Consider the following 22,013-nt stretch of genomic DNA (forward strand, 5'->3'; position numbering starts at 1 on the left):
AGTTTCAAAAGAACAGAAACTGCCAAGTCAAAGTGATTTTCTTCAACAACCCCTTCAGGTAAGTTGGTGCTAGGACTCCCCTGAAAGAGGCAAAGGAGTACCCAAGAAATACAGTAGTTATTCACTAGAACAGGCTTTATTTCAATGTTAACAGTGGCTTTGTAACTGATGTCATATAAATTCAGTTTAGTAGCTTAAAAGTATAATCTGGCAATGTTGACTGTTGTGCTTATCACAAAGCAAATGCAGAAATAAATCTTAGAAGCTAGAAACTTCTAGAAGTAAAATGGTGTTTTGAAGATGTGTTCAAGTAATTTGTGTTTAATTCATAGGTAATGATACACAGGAGGACATGCCTGTTTCCTAGACAGTGCGCGTATTCATCTCTTAAGATCCTTACTTAAGATGAAGATATGTCTCTGATTTCATAGCTATGGTTTGAACCTTAAGTTCACTTACTGTGCTTTCATGTCTTTACTTTGACTTTTAAATAGGTTTACTTGCAACTAACAAGAACTCTTAATTGTTAAAAAAGGTAAACTTAAGCTTACAGGTCAAAGTACTTCAGGTCCTGCCTAATTCTGAGATCTACTTGTAAACAGTGTGGGTTTTGGTGACAACCAAACATTCAAGGCAACTTTCCAAAATCTTATCTTTTTCTCTCTTGCAAGGCTACTGCTTCATCCATGACCCTGCATGGTTCTAATACTTCCCTAGCATCTGCTGATCAGACCCTTTCTGGCTCTGAAACTGAAGACTTGGTGACACCACAGACGCCACAGGTAATATTCCCAGGGGCTCACTTGCATTCAGAGGTCTGAGAGCCAGCCTTAGCAGAAAGCTGTGGTAGAACCTCTCCTGAATACCCATACTTGAACAATGTATGGGAATGGAATGCAGGTGGCAGCAATAGTGTATACTACATCCTGGAATACTTAGATTGTTGGAAAAGTCTTCCTAATACTACATAAATGCAGAGTGAACAGTCTGTCCCTTGAAATGGAAAGGGTGTGGGATAAAAATGCAGGCTAGAAAACAGGCTAAAAAGTAGTGCATATTCTTGTGGAAACATGAGCAGCATAAGCTTGCTTTGGTTAGTGCAAAATAATTTACATTGGCAATATAGACGATGCATAAATTGGGGTGGATATTGTGATGAAATAGCAGACTAAGCTGAAAACAGAAATGTGTTCTCATGCAGTAACTGAAAAATGGCAGGCATCTGACTTCCTGATGCTGAGTCAGGAGCTTAAGCTTTGCTTTCTTACCTGTATGTTATATGCAGTTAAACTAGCATTTCTTAAATATTAAGAGCTGAAAAAATAGTTGCAATTTATGATGGCTTATGTCTTAGATCTGTAAGTGTTGCTGTGCTTGGAAATATTTGGGTCTTTCCATTGGATACTTAATACTGTGTATGTAAATCAGCATAAAAATGAACATTCCTCCATTATAATGTGCATGCTATTAGGATACTGACTATGTAGCCTTTACTATATTCCTTGATATACTATATAGCTTAACATCCCAATGAAGACTGTTTTATTATTGTCTTCTACCTCTTGAATCAGTGGTTTTAGCCTAGTTCTTATTGCATTGTAAAAGATAGCATTAAAACTTCTTGTGCTGACAGACATTAATTTTGCTGTTTAACTTGTATGCAGAAGACTTGTGCTGTGCTGAACATATAATTAAGTGAAGGTTCTGAGTTTTTGCAAACTTAGTGTTTGCCATTAGGTTTGTTTGTGCCCAGCACATCTCTTGTCCCTTAGCTCTGAAGTGTGATGGCCTTCTTCTAAATGAGAAGCAGAAGGACTAGAAAGCAGTAGGCAAGATTCATTTGGTTTCAGCATGACCAGGGAGTATACTCCATGGTGGCAGTGAATTCTTTTGGAATGGAAATGCAGTTCTGTTGTCACCTGTGACATACATGAGACTTGGTAGTCTTTATACTTAGATACACAGTAAAAGGGTAAGCAACTCTTAAAACTGGCATTAGAGGTCTGAGTTAACCATAGAGCCATCCAGGTTTTACAAAGGCTGCCTATGAAAGTTTGTTGCTGAAGCCATGTTAGGCAAAAATTACTGGAAGATTACTGTCAGGTGTTTCCACCTAATTCAGTGAGGCAGGTGTGTCACTTTATAAATAACTGCTTGAAGCAATCTACAAGTTATTGGGATTATGTGACTTTGCAGGGCTAGTTGTACAACTTCTTGTTTAAAAAGAATATTGTTTGAATCCCTAAAGCTAATTACTTGAAGCTTTTGCCGAAGATAACTATTTAGTATGCTTACTTTGGACTTAAAATATTTGTCTTGGTCTTCCAAAATTCACCTGTTTCAACCAGTGCACTGCTATTGCTTAGTTTTTGCAGAAAGCACAATGTTTTGCTATGCTTCTTGTAATACCGGGTACATGTATGGCTTCTTCCAGGCATCAGCATCACTTTCTCAAGAGACTGAGAAATATGCTTCCCAGCCATTGTATCAGACAAGTTCGCGTATTTCTGAGCCACTGATACCTAAAAAGATCGAAATTGCTCAGGTGAGTTACCACAAATAGTTCAGGTATTAATAATCATATGGGATAGGTATCAGAAAATTATGAGATGTGGGATCAGGAAAGTATAGTTTGTTAAATGATCCTCTCTGTTCCTTTTGACTTCTGATTCATGTACTATATTGGTATTCTAAATAAAACACTTCATTTTGCCACTCTGCACAGATGAGTCAATGTTGGTTAATGCTTTGTCTGGACAACTCAGCATTGTTTCTAATCTGAACCGTAATTGATTAAGTTGGGGATAAAGTAAGCTATATACTTGCTCCAAACAAAACTACCAAGTTTGTTTGGAAAGTGTTAATTCAGAAAATCTTTCAATAAATTGAACAAAAAACATCCCATGTTTCCTTAGTGGTGGACCAAAACACTGAATGCTTGTTTGTTGTGAAATTCATACAATCGGTGGTATGTATAGTAGCTCATAGGCACATTTCACTTAATCAGCAGAGACTGCAATAGAAGTACTGATTGCTGAGGATGCACAGCAAGATTTGAAATTGTAAGCAAAAGCTATTTTGTAGCACTACTATGTCCAAATGTCATCCTGTAGAAACTGCTGACTTCTGTCAGTCTGGGCTTTAGAACAATTTAACTGCTTATGTTACTGCCTGATAACTATCAAGTGGCCTCATGTTTTCATTCTTTCCTCAGGCAACTGTTCCCCTACCAAGTGAGCCACAGTCACCGTTGCCGACTTCGAGCACCTCTGTAACACCAGTACCACAAGGGCAAAGCTTTCAGTCTCCTCCAGCGAGTAGCAGTTCTGTGACAATAACAGCAGCTCCCTTTCAGGCTATGCAGACTGTAAGTGCCACTTGAGGCCATATAATAACTGAGCAGCATGCTCATAGCTTAGTCCTAGTACTGGGGAAGCTGGTTTCCCATGATATGATAGGGAACTTGATAGGTCATTTTGAGGCTTCAGTGTTGGAAAAGTATATTAGAGCTCTGCTTCTCCAGTTCCTGGGATATCTTAGTATCCTCAAGGAGCTAAGAGGGAAAAGTTAGGCATTAAGTCAATTGACTTCTATGTATTCCCCAAGGTAGAGTTGACTGTACTTAAGTTGTTCTTGTGCATTGATAAACAGCAGTGTCTGTTCAGGTCGTGTTTGTTCAGGTCGTACATCATTACTAATGTTCATAAATATTACTAACACTGCTACTGTTTATCAGTTTGGGGTGCAAGCCCTTCCTAGAGGAAGGGTCTCCATTTAGCTGGTAACGTCCCCTTCTCTGTATTTGGGCTTAAACATTCTTGCTTAAAAGTAAGCTGTGGAAGAAGTCATCTGAGGTTCTCCATTTCAAAAAAAAAAAGGTACTGGTGCAGTTCTACAACTTGGACTGATGTAGTAGGGCTAGTGGGGAGAAAATAGCTAATAGTATTTCAAAACACAAGAACTCTAGATGTAGCTAAACATCTAACATTTTGGTATGCTCTTTAGTAAATCACTACTGTGATGTTTCTTGCTTAGCTTTATGAATTTGTAGAAGTGATTCCAGTAGAACTGTTCTAAGATGTACAGAATTTTGATGTAATCATAGTAATCATAAGTAGGGCAAGTGCAAGTGGGGGATTGTTATAATCCGGTTCTATTGAAATTATGCCAAGTTGCTAGGTGGTGACTTTCATGAAAGTGAAAATAGTAGCAAGCTGTGATCAAGGAACCAGAGACTGTCTGGGGACCTGGTCTGTAAGGTAAATATCTATCATGACATAAATACGGAGTCATGGTCTGTTATTTTAATTCTATCTGAGCCTAGGATCTGTGTTCAGAGTGCTTATTATCAAAATGGTAACGCTGAAAGTTCACTGGAATGAATTCTGTGGTGTTTCTAGATACATTAAAGATGCATTAAATATGCAAAACTCCTGTTATTTGTGTCAAACTAGCAGATACCTGTCACTCAGTTGCTGTGATCTCTATTCCTCTTGTAGTGGTGGTAATCTTGAACTTGGCAATGCAGGGTCTTCTTTTTGCTGTTGCTTAGATTCATAGCCCAGAAGACAACAGGATTTGCATTTCATTGGGTAGCCAAGAGTCAGGTGCTACCTTGCCAAACAGTGATACTACAGTAGTGAGAGATGTCCTCAGATGTCCTCCCCCTATTGCTGCCATTGTGCTTGTGGAAGCCTAAGGGCAGACAGTACCTGTAGCCCAGCTTCTTCATTAGTATTCCACCTGTGACTCCTAGGAAAAAGTAGACTAGGATGTGGGTGTTGACAGCATCCTCAATTTTATTTTAAAAAGACTGCTGCAGCAGCAGAAGTGCTGGTAATGAGTGGATATGCTTTAAGGCAATTGAAATTATTGATTGGATTTAATAGTACTTCATTGTTTAGCCTTTTAGCATGGCTAGAAAAATGACTTGGAGTTCAACTGGAAAGGAAAATATTTCATTGAAATGTTGTCTACGCTGCTTTTCTGCTTGTGTACCAGAGTGCAGCGCACATCTGAAGATTCTATTATGGTAACATTTAATTGTAAGGCCGTATTACAGGCTTCCTTGTCATCAATCCATTTCTTGCAGTAAAATATAGTACCTTCTTGCATAGATCTCTTGATCACCACTAAAACTTCATGCTGCTATTTTTTCGGTAGGATTGCCAACATGCAGGATTTCCCTTCTTAAATATCAAGTGTCTGCTCAAGGCCCAGGGAAGTATCTGGAAGAACCTCGAACAATTTCTGATTATGTATTTCATTCTAAGTGGTCTTGCAAAGCTTGAAAACTCTGCCCTAATTACCCAAAGCATCTAAGGAGGCTTTAAGATAAAGGGCATCTACCTGCTTGTCTCTTCTATATTCAGAAGAAAAAAGGAATATACTTAATGCATAGCTGAAATTTAGTTTCTTGACAGAGAATATTGGATGCTCTACTTGGATAGGTTCAAAAATAATTGTAAGTATCAGTTAGGCTTTGAATCACTTTGATCACTTCATCTGAAATAAAAACCCAGAATCTGTGACATTTTGTAATGGTTAAAGCTATACTCGGCATTTTAGTATTATGAGTTTTCTGTGTTGGTTCCCTATCAGAGACAGTACTTGGTTCTTTGACCCTGGAAAAAGTGTTTTTCCCAGTTCTACTTATGGAGGCTTCTGAGAATGATTAGAGTCATCAAGCTGTGAAGTTTAACATAAGCTAACAGAGTAAATGAGACTAGGAAAGTGGAGGTTCAGTTTACAAAAGGGCTGGAAGCTAATACAGTATTTATCTGAGTAGATGGTAGAATTGCATGAGCTTCCAAGATGTGTGTTCAAACACGAATATCTTATCTCAACCTAGGCTGTTAGAGCTTCAGCTCAAAAGCTTTAATCAAGGAGTTGAACGGTGGGTTTTACCTGGAAGCAAACTAGCTTTCTGTATGACAGGACAGCTGTTCTGTTTATTGAATATAGTAGCTATGTTCAGTCAAGCTACATCTCTTGGCCAGTAGTCAAGGACACAAGAAGTTTAATAAACTTACTGTGAGGGAAAAGGATGGGTTCAAACACCATGTACTCAATTCTAAGAAATAACTGATGTTCTAGAAACTGATCTAGGCATTTGGATTTAAACTGTGGTATAGCAGGGTGATGGCCTTAGGCAGACTTTAACTGATAATGCAAAACATTCGTCTTGAACTATATTGTAGGTATTTAAGGTGAATGCACCGCTGCCTCCACGTAAAGACCAGGAAATTAAAGAGGATTCTTCATATTCAGCAGGATATAACCAGAGTTTCTCTACAGCAAGTACACAGACTCCTCCTCAATGCCAGCTGCAATCTTCTCATGTTGCAGAACAAACCTCTCTTTCACAAGAATCTCTGTCTTCAGGTAAGAATTGTACATGTCTGCATTTCAAGAAGTCTTGGAAGTTACATAAAAGTTATTCAGATAGTATTAATTCATTAATGTGCTTTGAATATTTTCAGGTTCTAACTCATGAATTCTTAACCACTGAAGTTCAGTTATTAACCACTGAAACGTTTATGTGGCACTTATTAAAAATTAGGGTTATATCAGCTCTAATCCAGTTGATAATATGGTATGTAAACTTAATCTTGAAACTGCTAGCAGGATGAAAGGCTGCTTCAGACTAGCTACTATTGCATGGACAGCATCACCCAAGTGCCTGATGCATATAACTTCCCAATAGGTGGGAAATTCAAGTATGCAGTGGTACTTGTCAAACAAATGTTTGGAGTTGAAGCAGTGATGAAATACTTGAAACTATTAGTTTGGTCCATGGTAATACAGTGATGGCCAGTACAGTGATGTCTAGTGCTGGAAGATGGTAAATACTAGAAGGCATGGATAAGCTTTCAGTGCTTTCCTGAATTACAGGATGCAAGATGACAGCCTACAATGCAGCAAAAGATCTTCCTTTTACTGATGTTTATATAGATGTAACTTCTTACCAAGGCTGTCTTTATTGGCATGAGTCAGTATCTGACCTGAAGAATATTCAACTTCTGATAAGTAGGGTTCTGAGCTGCCTTATTCAACATAACTGACCTGTTTAGCATTCAGATACTGATGCCGGGTTAATATATGGAGTTGACACTAAGAATTCTAAAGGGAATGAGCCCACCAAATTTGCCTGAAACAGGTTCCAGGATGAGAAGGATGACAATTTATGAATCTGGGTTTATAAAGATATATAATCACTGACTCAAGGTCACCTAGTGTTACTGTTTTTCTGCAAGAGAAATCTTTGTAAAAATTATACTATCAGCCTCGCTACTATGTGTAGTCAGTGAGACATCCTTCTTTGGAGCTCTTAACCTTGGAATAAGTGCAGCAGTTAAAGCTTGTTTAGCTTGAGTGCTCCTTATCAGACCATAGGAGGTGATCAACAGCCTTCTGTACAGCTTTTTGATGAAATACCATGATGTTCTATTAAGGCTGTACTGTGGTGGCTCTACACAGACTTCAGAAAGACAGTTTAGACTGACACTGTACTTGAATTCATTTTAAGATGTTCTGGGTTGATTTAAAAAAAAGCATGGATCTGGAAACATTCGTGGTTTTAAGGTCTATATTTAAGGCTAACCACTTTACTGTGAGCGAAAAGCATTCTTAAATAATATCTGTACCTCTTAGGTTCAGTCTCTTGAGTTGACATTCAATCCTAACTGTTGAACTAGCTTTCTGCAGTGGTCTTATTGCCGTCTAGATAAGATGGAGCTTGTTTCATTGCACTGAAGGATGTCAATACTGATGTGTGATCTAGTTTATCATAGACCGCTGAGGCCTTGCTGCTAGTGGAACTGTACAGAATCTAAGTGAAAGTTCTTAGTCAAGTGTTGATAGTTTTTTCTTTGAGCTTGGTTATTTTCTTGGTGCTGGCAAGCTTGTTATGCCCTAGTCAACTGAATCTTCTTGAACACATAAGAGGCTTACACTGACAGCCTGGGCTGTGTCTCCAATGTACTTTAACACACATTACACTCTATAGAACAAAAAGAAGGATCCCACTCCTCTGAAGTAATGAAAAGACAATAACAGGATATACTGAGCAGCTTAATCTGACTGAACTTAATGCTGCCCTTGCTTCTAGGTGTTGTAATTTATTGCAGCTATAAAAGCTCAGAATTCAACTGTGCCTTTTGTTTTAAGCAGTGAATTATCAACCTGATGGAGCTGTTCCTGTTAGCAATGGTAGTCTCGCCTTTTATCCAGCACAGACTAATGTTATACCAAGACCCCCTCAGCCTTACCTTAATAGTCGTGGGTCTGTCAGAGGATCTGCTAGAGGTGGAAGGTCACTGGCCAATTCATATCGTTCCCCTGGTGGGTATAAAGGTACGTCTTTACTGCTACCTTAAGAAAACCTAGTTAGTATAATACCATGTTTTAAACCATTTTTAGTGTTAAATTTAGGTTCTACATGTGAAAACTCATAAGATATCTTTTTAAGAGCAAGGTGTGGAGAACAGTGTCTGTCTGTATGGAACTTAAGCAAGTTCATTCTGACTTCTACTTATAGTACCTGTACTTTGGGTGTCAGGTGAACTGGCTGAGCAGTTTCATAGCCTGAATTATGAAAATGGAGATGTTCAATGACAGCTCAGTAATTTATGCCAGTTCATTTACCCTTCTGAACTTCTTACCTCCTTTGTTCTTTCCTTTGGCCTCTGTCACTTGCTAACGTGCTGGGCAAGTATCCTCTTCAGATATCACTTAGTCACTTACTATCTTGTTTCCTGCAAATGCTGCATTTGTTCAACACTACAGGCTTTCAATATTACCAGCAGAAACCAGGATAAGGGAAGGAAGTTTGCAGTAATGGAGAACCGTTGTGGATTAATAATAAACTGAAGGATTTTAAGAGGATTGTTTGGACTCAGCAAATCAGTTGTTGTTCTGCTGCTAGCTAGAGTGTCCTGGAAAGTTTGAGCTGGCTTTTTTTAGCAGATAGTAGCTTTTTATCAAAGTTCCTGGTAGCTGCAGCCTGTTTGCTTTGAAGTCAAAGCATGCTTAGTCTGAAACAGAAGTTGTTTCAGTTATTGGGCTCGGACTGATTCCTAGCTTGTAGGAACATGTACCAAAAATGAGTTATGTAGTTCTAACTTACAGGCAGTTAAAGATTTGGTAGTGCCTGGTACTAAATTGCTTGTGGGTGGTCTTTGATAGTTAGTCTAATAGCTGAAGAGGTTAAATATTGTAGTAGTAAAACAGAATAGCTGAGCATGGGTAATAGCAAAACAAAGTCTTAATTTTATGTTAAACTCTGTCTATGGATATAGCAAGCTTTTCAGCTGTTCTGTGATATCTCATTAGTAACAAACAGGCAATTGCTAAGGTCTGTTAATACTCCTAAGTATGAATCATTGCATGCAGAGTAGATAGCTCTGAGTAGCTGATGGAAGAGTTGTGATACTCTGCTTTGAATGCTGAAATAAAGCATAAGTATAACCATGTAACTTCATACATGTCAGTTGCTAAACAGGCTTGCAAAGGTTCTAGCTGTATTTTGTACTTGTGTAAATGAGTGAATATTCAGTATTAACTTTTATTTGAACAGGTTTTGATGCTTACAGAGGCTCACCCTCAATAACTAATGGCAACTACGGCCAGCTGCAGTTCCCTGGTAGAGATTATGCTGGAATGCCATATTCTCAGAGGGTAAGTATTGACTTAGTTTCCAGTAGCCTTCCGGAGAACGTAGAGAAGTCTTCTAATACTGTATCTTTTCACTATCCTAACAGGTAAACTACTACTTCTAAGTTAGTTTTCTTTCTTAGACAAACTCCTTTGGAAAGGTAGAAAGCAGTTGAAATAGGAAGACAGCTCAGGTAACACGTGGGACAAGTTGATTTTAGTCTGAAATGAGTCTCTGAAATGCAGCCAGATGGCAAATGAAATGACAACTGAGTCCATTTTAATGCAGGTTTTAAAGTTAGTACTAAGTGCCTTTAGTGTAAAGTACATAAACTCCTGTATGGACTGATTAAAAAAAAGTGGTTAGGCAAGTTTCACACTAGTTTCACACTTGTTTTTAGTGAATTGCTCTAGCCATCCACACTTCAGGATTGCAACTAGGAGTGCAGATATCCTTATTCTTGAAGTTGTGGCATACCAGAAAACCTGGTAGGAACCTGCTTTAGTGACCTTGATTTGAATGAGGGCAGGTTTCTTAAAGGCTGCCTTATCTTGAAGATTTGCAGCAGATCACAACAAAGAATAACTAGTCCTATGTTCTGCAGCCTCTATCTGTAGTGGTGGTAAAGTGTAGCTGGAAAGGGTGAAATTAGTTACGTTGAATATGCTCTGTCAAACACCAGCTGGTGCAAAATGGAAGCTTTTCAAAATTCACCCTTTACACCATTCCATGAAGGGTAAAGTTAAGCATTTCCAGTTAATGGTTAAACAGGTTAACTTCCAGTGTTTGACTCTTTGAAAATGAGTGGATGGTCCAAATACAAGCTAAACTCTTGCTAAGGTAGCTTTGGGAGGTCTTGGAACATGGCATGTGAAGCACATTTCAGATATCAAACTAGCTCGCTTGGGGGACAAGTGTTCCTTGAGCTTCATAGAATCATAGTATGGCTTGGGTTGGAAGGGACCTTAAAGATGCTCTTGTTCCAACCCCCCTGCCATGGGCAGTGATGCCTCCCACCAGACCAGGCTGCCCAAAGCCCCATCCAGCCTGGCCTTGAGCACCTCCAGGGATGGGGCAGCCACAGCTTCTCTGGGCAACCTGTGCTTCACCACCCTAATAAGGAAGAATTACTGCTGAATATCTAAATCTCCCCTCTTTTTCAAGCCATTATTTCTTGTCATTTCTCTGGGGATGTGAGAGGTGAGGAGGAATTTTCCTGATGTGAAGAAAAGGTACATTGTCAATGCTGGGAGTTCTGCAGAATCTTCAGTTTCTCAGTGCTGTGCTTCCTGCTTACTACCTTAGAACTTGCAGCTACCAAACCAAAGAGTAAGGGGAGATAATCAGAGGGAGGCAAATATATCTAAACTGTCAGCTTGCTGTACTACTGCCTTTCAAAAACGGGAAGAGATCAGGTAGTGTCTTAATTTGACACTCAGCATCTTACTGCAGAAGAAAGCCTTCTCAGTGTTTTAACTGAGGAAAGGGCTGGTTGAAATAGGTAAATGAGTTGCTTTTTTAATAGGGAAATAATTGATAGGACAAATTTGATTTAAATAATATGAGACAATTGGATTGCTGCCGCTGGTGGTGCGAACAACTATTCTCTACGAGTCACTAGGTTGTCTTTTGAAGTCACCCAATTAGTTTTGTAGGTGAAATTCATTGACTTATATCTCTGCATAAGGTCTTCAATCAGTCTCAGGTGTCTCATTCAAATGAGTTTTGCTATGCCTCCTAGACTCTTTTGATTTTACCTTTCTGTGAAAGTAGCCAAAACTATGGAGTTTAGATTACAGCTGTCTTATATGGGTTAAATTGTAACATCTCAGTAATGAGAATTAAAAGGGATTGTATCAAAACTTAGCATGAACCATCTGTTGGCTTAGGCTAAACCACCAAATCCTTAATGTTTGTTTTGGAAGTAATATGGAGGTATAATGTCTTCATTTGGGGGTGGTATGGAGCATTTGGATATAGGGGGAAATGGAAGGAGTGGATGTGACTAACTTCAGTAGTTTGTACTGAGAAAGTATAGCAGATATATCAAAGCTGGAATCTCTGTGCCATCTATACTATCTAAAATATTAAAATATGTATATTTCAGGCTTCCTGCTACTTAGTGACTTGTGTTGATGTAAAACACTTAATCAGGATAGTAGTTATGTTGATTCCTGAGAAATAAATATGGCTTACTAGCCCTGTGGGGATGTTCTGATTGAGCTAGCTGGCTCCATAGTACCCAGAGAGAGATAAGTGGAAAAAATGGCTTTGCATCAAGGTAACTGGCTCTACTTTCTCTATGATCTTAAAGCACCTACAAGTTTGTGCAAGTATTAGTGCTCTAAGTGATGGGATTTTGCTGTTCTGAGGTGTCAGAATTTAGCACTGCAACCACTGCTTACTAATTTGTGATTAGCCCCTTCCCTGTTAGATCTAATTTTGGAAAAATATTCAATCGAAGTGTATTCCTGTAAAGACATCTGTTCTACAGATACAACCTGTCTTTTTGGTTATACCAACATGTTTTAGATTAGCATTCTTTAAAATGTTTCAAGTTGCTTGATCTCTTTTCTGCATCTTGGTGGTTTTAGATGCTAGCTGGGCTTCCAGATTCCCACAGAGTCCTGTCAGTATCATACCGTACCTGAGTGGCAAGCTATTGATTCCTAGTGCAACTGAGATCTATTAGTGCTTCAGACAAACATAATCAGCACTTTGTGTCAAATAGTAACATTTTTTTTACATAAAGTTGTGATAACATGCATGAATTGGCCTGGGTTTCTAAGACTTCCCATCAAAAGAAAAATTAAGAGCTTGTAGTCCTGGTCTACCAGGACTATCAAACCCATACTTTCCTGACTAATAACAAACAAGCTACCTGACAAAGGGATTGGTATCAACAATGAAAGTCCTCTGAAATATGAGTACACTTTCATGTGACTTAATTTATTCTGAGATAAGATTTGTGGCATAATGAAACTATTTCTAATGACAATTTTGTGCAGTTGTTGGATAAGTTAGACTTGCAATGTACTTGTTCACAGATATCCTCATCTACTACATCTTAACCTGTGAAGTGCCTATTAGCTTAGACTGCTCCAGCTGACTGTAGTTTCTAGTGTACTAGACTTGCTCACAAGTGTGTGCAACTCTCCTGCCTACTGCTTTCAAGTTTTATCTTGGTTATCTAAACAGCTTTCCTTAAGGACAGCCTTTTGATGTAATATGTACTTTACACAAGTTTTCAGTGGAGGTGATTATTTGGGCAACCTGGAACATCTGGTTCAGCAATTGCTAATATAATAATGCTACCTTAACTTTAGGCCTCAAAGTCTTTGGGTTGTAACACCAGTGGACTTCTGGAAGCCCCGGTTGGACTTCTAGAATCCCTGGTTGGCTGTAGGGTATTTTGAAGCTTCTTAACCATATAGTTCACAAACCCTTAGTCTTGTAACAGTGTGGTGGTTTCTTCTTTTCATTAGCGTCATCAGCAGACTAGATGTTTTTGTACTGTTTTGAAAATGAACTGATCCTTTTGTATTTACAATTCTTGGGTAGAAACAGTGTGTAAATGTAATGACTCTTCCAATGCTTGCTAGTGTTCTGCTACTTCTTATGGGGGACAAGTAGTGAATATTGCTGTTACAGTCCTACTAATCTCTGGTATGACAACTGGATCATCCTTGGCTTAAAGACAGTTAATAAGAAAGGCAACTAATAAGCAATGGAATATTTACTAGATCTTAATGCCCTATATTTTTATCATTTATTTCCCTTTACCTAGTAAAATCGCAATTCTTACTGAAAAAGTGCAATGGTCTACTATTACACTGAAGAGCTTACATCCATACCTGTCGAATGTGAACTAGTATTTCAGAGAAGTCCACTGGTGTAAACAAGATCACCCTAGTGAAATAAAAGTTCTGCTACCTTAAGTACTAGAACGTTACTGCCTTTGTGTGGTATCTAAGATATTAAAGCTTTCGTTGACTTCAAGCATCTTGGTCTTTTACCTAATGCACCCAGATGAGTAGTTTTCTTAAGTAGTTGCAAGACCTGTCTTGCTTCCTATGTTAAGAACAAGACTTAAGTTTTAGGTAGCATATATTGGCTATAATAACCCAACTTGTACTGGGTACTAGAATAGCTTTGAACTAGCTATACTATCTCAGTAAAACCTGAAACGTAGTATGACCCGTCTGCACTAATCTCTAGATGGAGATAAGTTGCTTACTTGGGGTGGTGGTATCTGAAGTGCAGTCTAAAGGCAGTCTTAGAGGAATAGTATTAGATAAATTATATACAACAAAATTATATGCAACTTTACTATCTGTATGAGAACTCATTTTTCTAATAGACATCTTCAAGCCTGTGCAATTTTAATGCTCTTCCAGTAAGTTTCCTGTGTAGTTGGTCATGGGGCAGGGTGTGCCTGTTCAGCTTTGAAATATGTTCTTCTGTACAGACTCGTACTATAACAGCCCTGAGACTTAAGGTAATGCACAATGAAGTGAACTGTGTATAGTGCAGAAGCTAATTTGCTAGAACTAGCATCTAAGTAGCTTTTTAACTTCATATGAGCTATTATAACAGTAAACTTTCCATAAATAAGGCTGTTAACCTACACCTCAATTCTGAACCCTATCGTTGTCTAGTCTAGAGCTTACATAAAGTGCAAGTAAAAAATACTTGCACATTTATTGGTAGCCCTTTGTTTTCAGACTTGCTCATAGCCATTCTACTAATACTTCTGTATTTTTTTAGGATGTTAACTACCAGCAGTGCTATAAACGAGGTGGGATAACTAGTGGTCCTCGAGCAAATTCAAGAGGTAAGGCCAACGTCAGGTTCCCAGTGGGGTATGAGTGTGTGTGTTGCTGAAGTGGAGTGTAACTGTGAATAGTGAGAAAGTGTACTATCACTGTCATGGAAGAGCAAGCTTGGTTATAAATTAACCAAGCTAGATGGAAGCTTAAGTACTGCTCTTAAACAGTCAGCATTGCATAGCAGCAGAGGTGACTTCACCATTTTCAACTTGGTGCTTTCTATGTCAAATGTCAAAACTCTCTGATATAGTGGTACCTTACTGAACTTTCTTCATAAGTTGACTTGGAAATACAGGCAAAATGGTACCGCTGTTCCATTTGGCATCTTCCTCTGGTTGTAGGGTCTCTCTTTCTTGATTCTGAGTAAGTTACCAGATCCCAGGTACTCTGAGAAAACTTCAGTATGGAGAAGTTTTTGGGAATACAACCTGAATTTATACCCTACCATTGAAGTACAGAGTAGAGATCCATGCTTGGATTTAAACAGCTAATGCATAGTATGCATTTTGAAAAAGCTATAAACTAGATTTAATCCTACTGTGTGTGCTGGGAAAAAATGGGCTTAGTGCTATAAGTGAAAAGTGAGAATAACGACTGTAAGTTCCCTACTTTGAAGAATAAAGGGAAATTTTGCATATCATAGTAACTGCTTAGGATAAAGTGGCTCATCTCTGAGGGGAGGACTCAGAATACTTCAGAAGAGAATTAAGTGTGGTGAGTTAACAGTTGACATATGTACCTGTTAGTGTAAAGGTATCAGTAACAACTTTACTTGGTCTTACCAGATACCTTAAGATGTTCATTTCCCGTAGAAGCAGCAGAGGCTTAGCTTGATGGTAACTGCTTTAGATTTCTCAGATCTATTGTTTTCATTCTAGACTGAAACTAGGTCCTCCTAACTTGGATATTTGAACAAATAAATGTCTTTACTCTGGGGAACAGGGTGCAGAAAGCCTAAAAGCAATTGTAGTCTTTCAGACTTGTAATATCTTAGCATCCCAAGTTGATATGACCTATTAAGAATACAACTCCAGAAGTACTGAGGTAACTGGAAGTGTAAGTTCAGGTCTTGAAGGTGACTAAATGATTACCGGGCTCTTGCTAATCCTGCTGGGTTCTTCCAGAACTTGCTTTTTCTCTGCTCAGAAGCTAGTATATGCTGGTTTATGGTAATGTGTGGCAAATACTACAGCTAATTATTGCAAGCTACTGCCCCCTCCTACTTAAAGTATGGGCAGTCATTGTTCATGTTGAATTATGGTCCATCTTGCTGAGCGCAAGTGTGATCAATGTGAAACAACTTCAAAGTTCTGTTCTTGCTGGGGTTCTTTGTCAATCTGCTGTAGCTGAAAGACAAATGTGTTGCAAAACCCATACACTTGCTGCTGAAAAATATACCTGCAGGTTTTAGGGTACTCTTGTTATAATACTTATTTATTGTTGCTAATGATCCTTAACAGCAGGGTGGAGTGATTCTTCTCAGGTGAGCAGTCCAGAACGAGACAACGAAACCTTTAACAGTGGGGACTCTGGGCAGGGAGACTCCCGCAGCATCACCCCTGTTGATATGCCAGTGACAAGCCAAGCTGCCACCATACTACCAGTGCATGTCTACCCCCTCCCGCAGCAGATGAGAGTTGCCTTCTCTGCAGCCAGAACATCTAACTTGGCCCCCGGAACTCTAGACCAGCCAATTGTGTTTGACCTGCTGCTGAACAACCTTGGAGAAACTTTTGACATCCAGCTTGGTAGATTTAATTGTCCAGTGAATGGTACTTACGTCTTCATCTTCCACATGCTGAAGCTGGCTGTAAATGTTCCCCTATATGTGAATCTTATGAAGAATGAAGAGGTCCTAGTGTCGGCATATGCAAATGATGGGGCTCCTGATCATGAGACTGCTAGTAATCATGCAGTCCTGCAGCTGTTCCAGGGGGATCAGATCTGGTTACGTCTGCATCGGGGAGCCATCTATGGAAGTAGCTGGAAATACTCTACCTTTTCGGGATACCTCCTTTATCAGGACTAAAATCCAGTGCAATGTTTACAAAAAAGCTGCTCCAAACACCTTGGTGGAGGGGGGGGTGGGACTAGCTTTGCACTTACTATTGACTTTATAGAAGATATGTGGTTCCATTATTGGGGGAATGATGGTCATGTGCAAGGTGAAATCGTGGATTTGGGGTACTGAATCAGCACTAATTTGGCACTTTATCAGTTGTGATGTAGCCTTGCTAGTAAAGCTGTGAATGTATATTGTTTGCACTTACCCTAAACTGTATTAATGTCCAGCTTACTACACTATTGATTGCCTCAAGTATGGGCTATTCACAATGCCTTGTTGTGCCTCAATAAAACAAGTTAATATGCATTTTAGTATTAATCTTGCTAGTGGTCTTATTTTAAAAATGTCAAACTATCAACAAATTCCTGGTGTGGGCTGTACATGCATGTTCGTATACTATATAGTCTTCAAGTATACTATATAGGTCTTCAAGTTTCAGTCATACTATATAGGTCTTCAGGTTTCAGTAATTCAGGGTAAACTACAGTTTAAATGGGATTATGTGTTTGGTTCTTTTTTGCAGTTTAAGTGTTCCCCTGTTGAAAATGAATTCATGATTTATTTACATATTTAGGTACATACCTACTGTCTTAACTGAAAGATTAAGAAATCACAAATGAAACACTGCCCACTTTATTGGACTGTTTTAAAAGTATATTTTGTAAACAGCTAGATTTGTCACTACGATTTTCAGTGCTGATACAGCTAGCTGAAATTCTTATACCTCAAAACACTCACTGATGAGCTTGCTTGTTCAGATATACTATCTTAAAGCTATAACTGATTCTTAGGAAGCCCAACTGTATGGCTTCCCTCTCACATGAGAATTTAACTTGCATTACAAGCTGATTCTTTCCTTTCAGACAACTGCTGTGGAAGCTGGTACATGTAGTTGAAGCCTGCTCTCTGCATCTTAAATTTATCTTAATTTAAATCTGAATATAAATGCTAGGAATCATTTATAAAACTGTTCTTGGAGCTGAAGGGGGGCATATGACCAGTCTTTAGCAGTCTTCTAGTCTAAAAACTGAAGAACTGACAAATGCTGTCATCTAAACTGCATGTCAAATATAAAGCATTTCTCATGCTTAAAGTGGAAGCTGGAACCTGTAAGAAAACTGTAGATCACTGCCTCTTTATACTTCTAAAAGCTTCAATAGTTTGTTCTATCAGTAGGAAGTATTTTATCTAGGTATACTAGTAAGGGAGCTAGTGGAAAGGACTCCTACATGTAAGGGTGAACTAGAAGTGCTCAAAGCAGTTCAGCTGACGACTTTATAACCACTTTATATTCTGTGTTGGTTACTTTTAAATACTCCAGACCCTGGTATAACACTGCTGTTTCTCAGTGACTGATCTCAAAACTTCCAACTTTAAACCGTTCTCCCCTGCTACAACACAAATGCCAAAACAAGTTGTTTGGCATGACTTCATAAAGTTACTGGCATGAGGATCTTGATTTTATTCCAAGTTCAGATTTTTTTCATATAGATTTATTTTCATATAGATTTATTTAGGGGATGATTCTACTGATTCTACTTTTTTTTTCCATGGCAGGTTCTGAGAGGTTTGGGATAAAGCTGTAGGGAATCTAGCTTTTAAAAAAAACAACTGATGACAGAAACGTAAAGCCTTAACTATTGAATAGTTAGTATATAATTTTGTATTCTGAACTTACAGAACTTTCTCAATGGACTTTCTCCGTAGAGGATCAGTGGCAAGAGGACGTAAGATGTTTAGTGCTTTTTCACCCCCAAGTTTGACAACTCTCCTTGGCTCTTATTATGAGGACATGATAGATAAAAACTGAAGTGCTAGGATAAATTTCAGCTTGCAATAGCTATGCAGCTGCAGTCAGACTTCATTGTTTTTCTAACAGACTTGCAACTCTGAATTTTTAGATAGCTTGAGCATTGTCCCAGTTCCTTTCCCATGCTGTCTTAGGGACTAATGAAAAAAATGAGCCCTATTTTGCTTATAGCAGGGTATCCCTTGCACTACAACTGCACTAGTGCCTTAGCACTAGCTCTTCATTTGGCATGTAGTTAGTTTACCATATTTGGCTTTATGCACTTGTACTATGGATTTCCGATCTTTTTTAAGAACAAGCTATCAGTACTTTCAAGTTTTGCCACTAACCTTTGCCTTTGGCAACCTCAGGCATGGTTACTGTGACTACATGGAGCATGTACTGCTTTCTAATGCTCTGGTTTAAGCAGTCTGGACAACTGCTTTTTTGACCCATGTGATCATTTGTTCAACTTGATCCTTATTTCTTACCAATACATCTAGCAAAGCTTTTATCTATCTCTAGCTTGCATCTTTAAGATCCGAAGTAAACATCTCAACTTCAAAGCTGGTTATCTACTTGTGCATGTATGACACTTTAAAATTCCTCACTAAAGGAGTACACAGTCACAGCAAAAAGTGTAAAGATATGAAACATGAAGTATAATCATTATACCATTGCTTAGTAGTAAATCGGACCATAAGTCACAATGAGTGGCTTTACAAGACTTGATAATTTTGTAAGATGTATCAGCTTGAATCACAATCTCCACAATGCCAGTTACTTTATAATGTCTTTATCAGTCCTAAAAAAAAAAACAAAAACTTGGACAAAATTATCTTGTCATACATTAACTTAAAGTTGATCTTATTTTCATCTTATAGGGTTCTCATGTAGTACCTACCTACCTCCGTAAGTGGAGCTACTGCTTTTCACTGTTTCCAGTCAGCAGTGAACACAACTCTAGCTAATCTCTGTTACAGAAGAGCTACAATTGAATGGTACTGTCATAAAGTGGTGTTTAGACAAATTGTGAAGTGCTAAGGTTATACATGTATAAAAAACTGCAAAAGATCAAGCAAAGCAATCTTATTTTTCAGGCCAATAGCTGTCTCAGCCAAAAGGCACTGACAGAAAATTGCTATTCCAATCTTCAAAATACCTAGTAATACGACTTCATCTGATTTTAACATAATGTTATATTAACATTGGGAGACAGATACCTCAATCATCATTCTTCATGGTTCTAGATTATGTACCTGTTTTAAAACTTCTCAAAATACTTCAGAGTTATTTCAGTGCATTTTTTATCAACTGACACAGTTTTAGTCTGAGTATGTCCAGACTAAAGACCTAGATCCATAATTCTACTTCTGGATGAAGCATTTAAGAGGTGAGTTTCATAACTTGAAAATATTTGAGATAACACTGGGTGTGATACAGCCTTCATGTAAAAACTATGTATGACAATACATTTGTCCTCTAGTTGTTAAAAGAAGTCGCTTGAATTGTTACAGAAAGTAACGTGCCCTAATTATATAAAGATGATAACGAGGTCTAATTAAAAGGGAGATCACGGTTCTCTTAACTTCTGTTCTTCTTTTTCCTATGCAAATCTCATACCACCTAAATTCTATCCAGTTTAGTTATTTTCTGTAGTCTCCTGAAGATAAGCTATACTATTCAAGATGATGAATTAACGTTAGGTTTTAATTTGGACTGAGTGGATTTCCATGTTTCCTTTTGGGTATTTCAGTGAAATACTGAAACTACCGTGAAATAGGAGAATTGCTTAACATTTTCAAAGTACTAATGGACTTGTAACTTTCTTGTGTTTTTTCCAGGTTATGAAGTGAGAGAAATATGAATGATCTCCTGGAATTTTCATGACTAACTTCCTGCAGCGAAGGAACCCTCTATACTGTATGCTACAGTGGTGGTGCAGATAATTTCACTGTTTTTGCTGTACTGGTTCAGTTTACTTACCTTTCCTCCCTGACTGCTGTAAATTACCTATAGGTGCTCTGACAAAACAGTGGGGGAGACTGATTTGGAACGTGACTTCTGATCGAAGCTTTATATCTGGAGACCTGGCATACATTTATCTGCTGTAGATCATCCTTGATAGCTCTTTATCTAATCTATACATGTCTTTTGAGAAAATAAATATTATATGTGATGGGTATGAAGTCTACTCTGTATTCGAACTGGAGAAATGGTCTTGTACTATATATAACCAGACCATTAACTCCACTTATGTGCTTGTTCACAGGTCTCTGATCAACTTGGATGTATTGCCTCCCAACTATAAACAATTCTATTAATGAAAAAGTTCATAAATTTGTATCTGCTGACTGAACATCTCCATGTGTTGTTGTATTTGGAAAAAAGTTGTGAAGTACTAATTTGGCTGGAGAGTACTAGTTCATACAGTTTTTTGTACTGTTTGAGTCTTATGTGAGTAAGGACTGTAGCCAGTTTGGAATGAAAGCTTTATGCCAGGTACAGGTCTAATTGCTTTGTCATTAGTTCACTATAATGAAGTAATGAAGTAAACCCGGCATTGCACAATGGATTGCTTTTCACTTGCAGCACATCAGATGAAGGACCGTTGTCTCCTTTCTCATCCTTTTCCACGAGTATCTCTTATTAACTACAATTTACCACCAGATGTTTTCCTAAAGAATGTGCTCGGTCTGGTAAAGTGTCAGTTCTTCTATGCCAGTGGAAAGTACATTGCACATACCATTCAGTTAAAATGCTACCTGCATTTCAAAAGAAGCAGAAGTCAAAGGGCTAATTCTAAGTAACTGATAATATGGAAGGCTTTTCTACCTTTCCATCTCCCAATGTTCTTGAACTTAAGTTATCTTTTTAGCTACTCTGTCTGGAACTTACTCTGATTTTCCCAATGGTCAAACATGAATTGTTTTAAAAATCCTTGCTTTCAGCAACTGAGTTTCAAAATATGATTGCTTGTTATAAATCCTTCATAAAGCTGTTGTTACAGTGCACCTAAAGAGTTTTGGAGCTTTAAAGATACTTGCTTTCTCTTATCTCCTCACCCCCCTTTTATTCACATCCTTTTTTTCTCTTCTTTCTGTATTTGCATACTGGTGCAACTTGAATTTAATTTATTTCGTTTTAATTTCTTGGTATATTCCTTGGTTCTTTCGCATTGGGTCTTCTCTCAGCAGCAGTGTTAAGTAGTTGCCAAGAAAATCTCAGAATCTGAACTCAGGTTCCTAAATTTTTCAGAGTAGCAAAACTAGAATGTTTTTCAATCATTGTAACCCAGTTCCAGATCCATTATTTTGAAGTAGATGAAACCCAAAAAATTAACAGTCTCTTCGCAATAATAAAAAGGCACATGAGTTCATAGAATCATAGACTATCTGGTGTTGGACGGAAACCACGAGAATTATTGTGTCCAACTCCTGGCTCTGCACATGACCACCCAAAAACCAGACCCTATGTCTGAGAGTGTTGTCCAAATGCGTAGTGAATTCCAGCAGGCTCGGTGCCATGACCACTGCCCTGGGGAGCCTGTTCCAGTGCCCGACCACCCTCTGGGTGCAGAACCTTTCACTAACACCCAGCCTGACCCTCCCCTGTCCCAGCCCCATGCCGTTCCCTCGGGTCCTGTCGCTGTCCCCAGAGAGCAGAGCTCAGCAC

General features: G+C 38.5%; 1 protein-coding gene across 9 annotated transcripts in view; it reads left to right on the forward strand.

The window, feature by feature from the left end:
- Positions 1-20,517, forward strand: part of CAPRIN2 (caprin family member 2) — a 41,442-nt gene extending 20,925 nt beyond the window's left edge. For 4 of the 9 annotated variants that reach the window (XM_048056222.2, XM_048056400.2, XM_013173037.3 and 1 more), the window contains 9 exons: positions 3-58; positions 672-782; positions 2,435-2,545; positions 3,215-3,367; positions 6,201-6,384; positions 8,170-8,355; positions 9,578-9,678; positions 14,423-14,489; positions 15,945-16,860. In XM_048056222.2, coding sequence (XP_047912179.1) covers positions 3-58; positions 672-782; positions 2,435-2,545; positions 3,215-3,367; positions 6,201-6,384; positions 8,170-8,355; positions 9,578-9,678; positions 14,423-14,489; positions 15,945-16,513 — 1,538 coding nt within the window. In that variant the 3' untranslated portion in view covers positions 16,514-16,860. Of the gene's footprint in view, positions 1-2; positions 59-671; positions 783-2,431; positions 2,546-3,214; positions 3,368-6,200; positions 6,385-8,169; positions 8,356-9,577; positions 9,679-14,422; positions 14,490-15,944; positions 16,861-20,182 lie in introns of those variants that run through there. The other 5 variants (XM_066998567.1, XM_013173035.3, XM_048056466.2 and 2 more) reach the window with 4 other exon arrangements.
- The last annotated feature ends 1,496 nt before the right edge of the window (positions 20,518-22,013 follow it).

Source organism: Anser cygnoides, chromosome 1 (assembly GCF_040182565.1).
Source record: "Anser cygnoides isolate HZ-2024a breed goose chromosome 1, Taihu_goose_T2T_genome, whole genome shotgun sequence".
Classification (NCBI taxonomy): domain Eukaryota; kingdom Metazoa; phylum Chordata; class Aves; order Anseriformes; family Anatidae; genus Anser; species Anser cygnoides.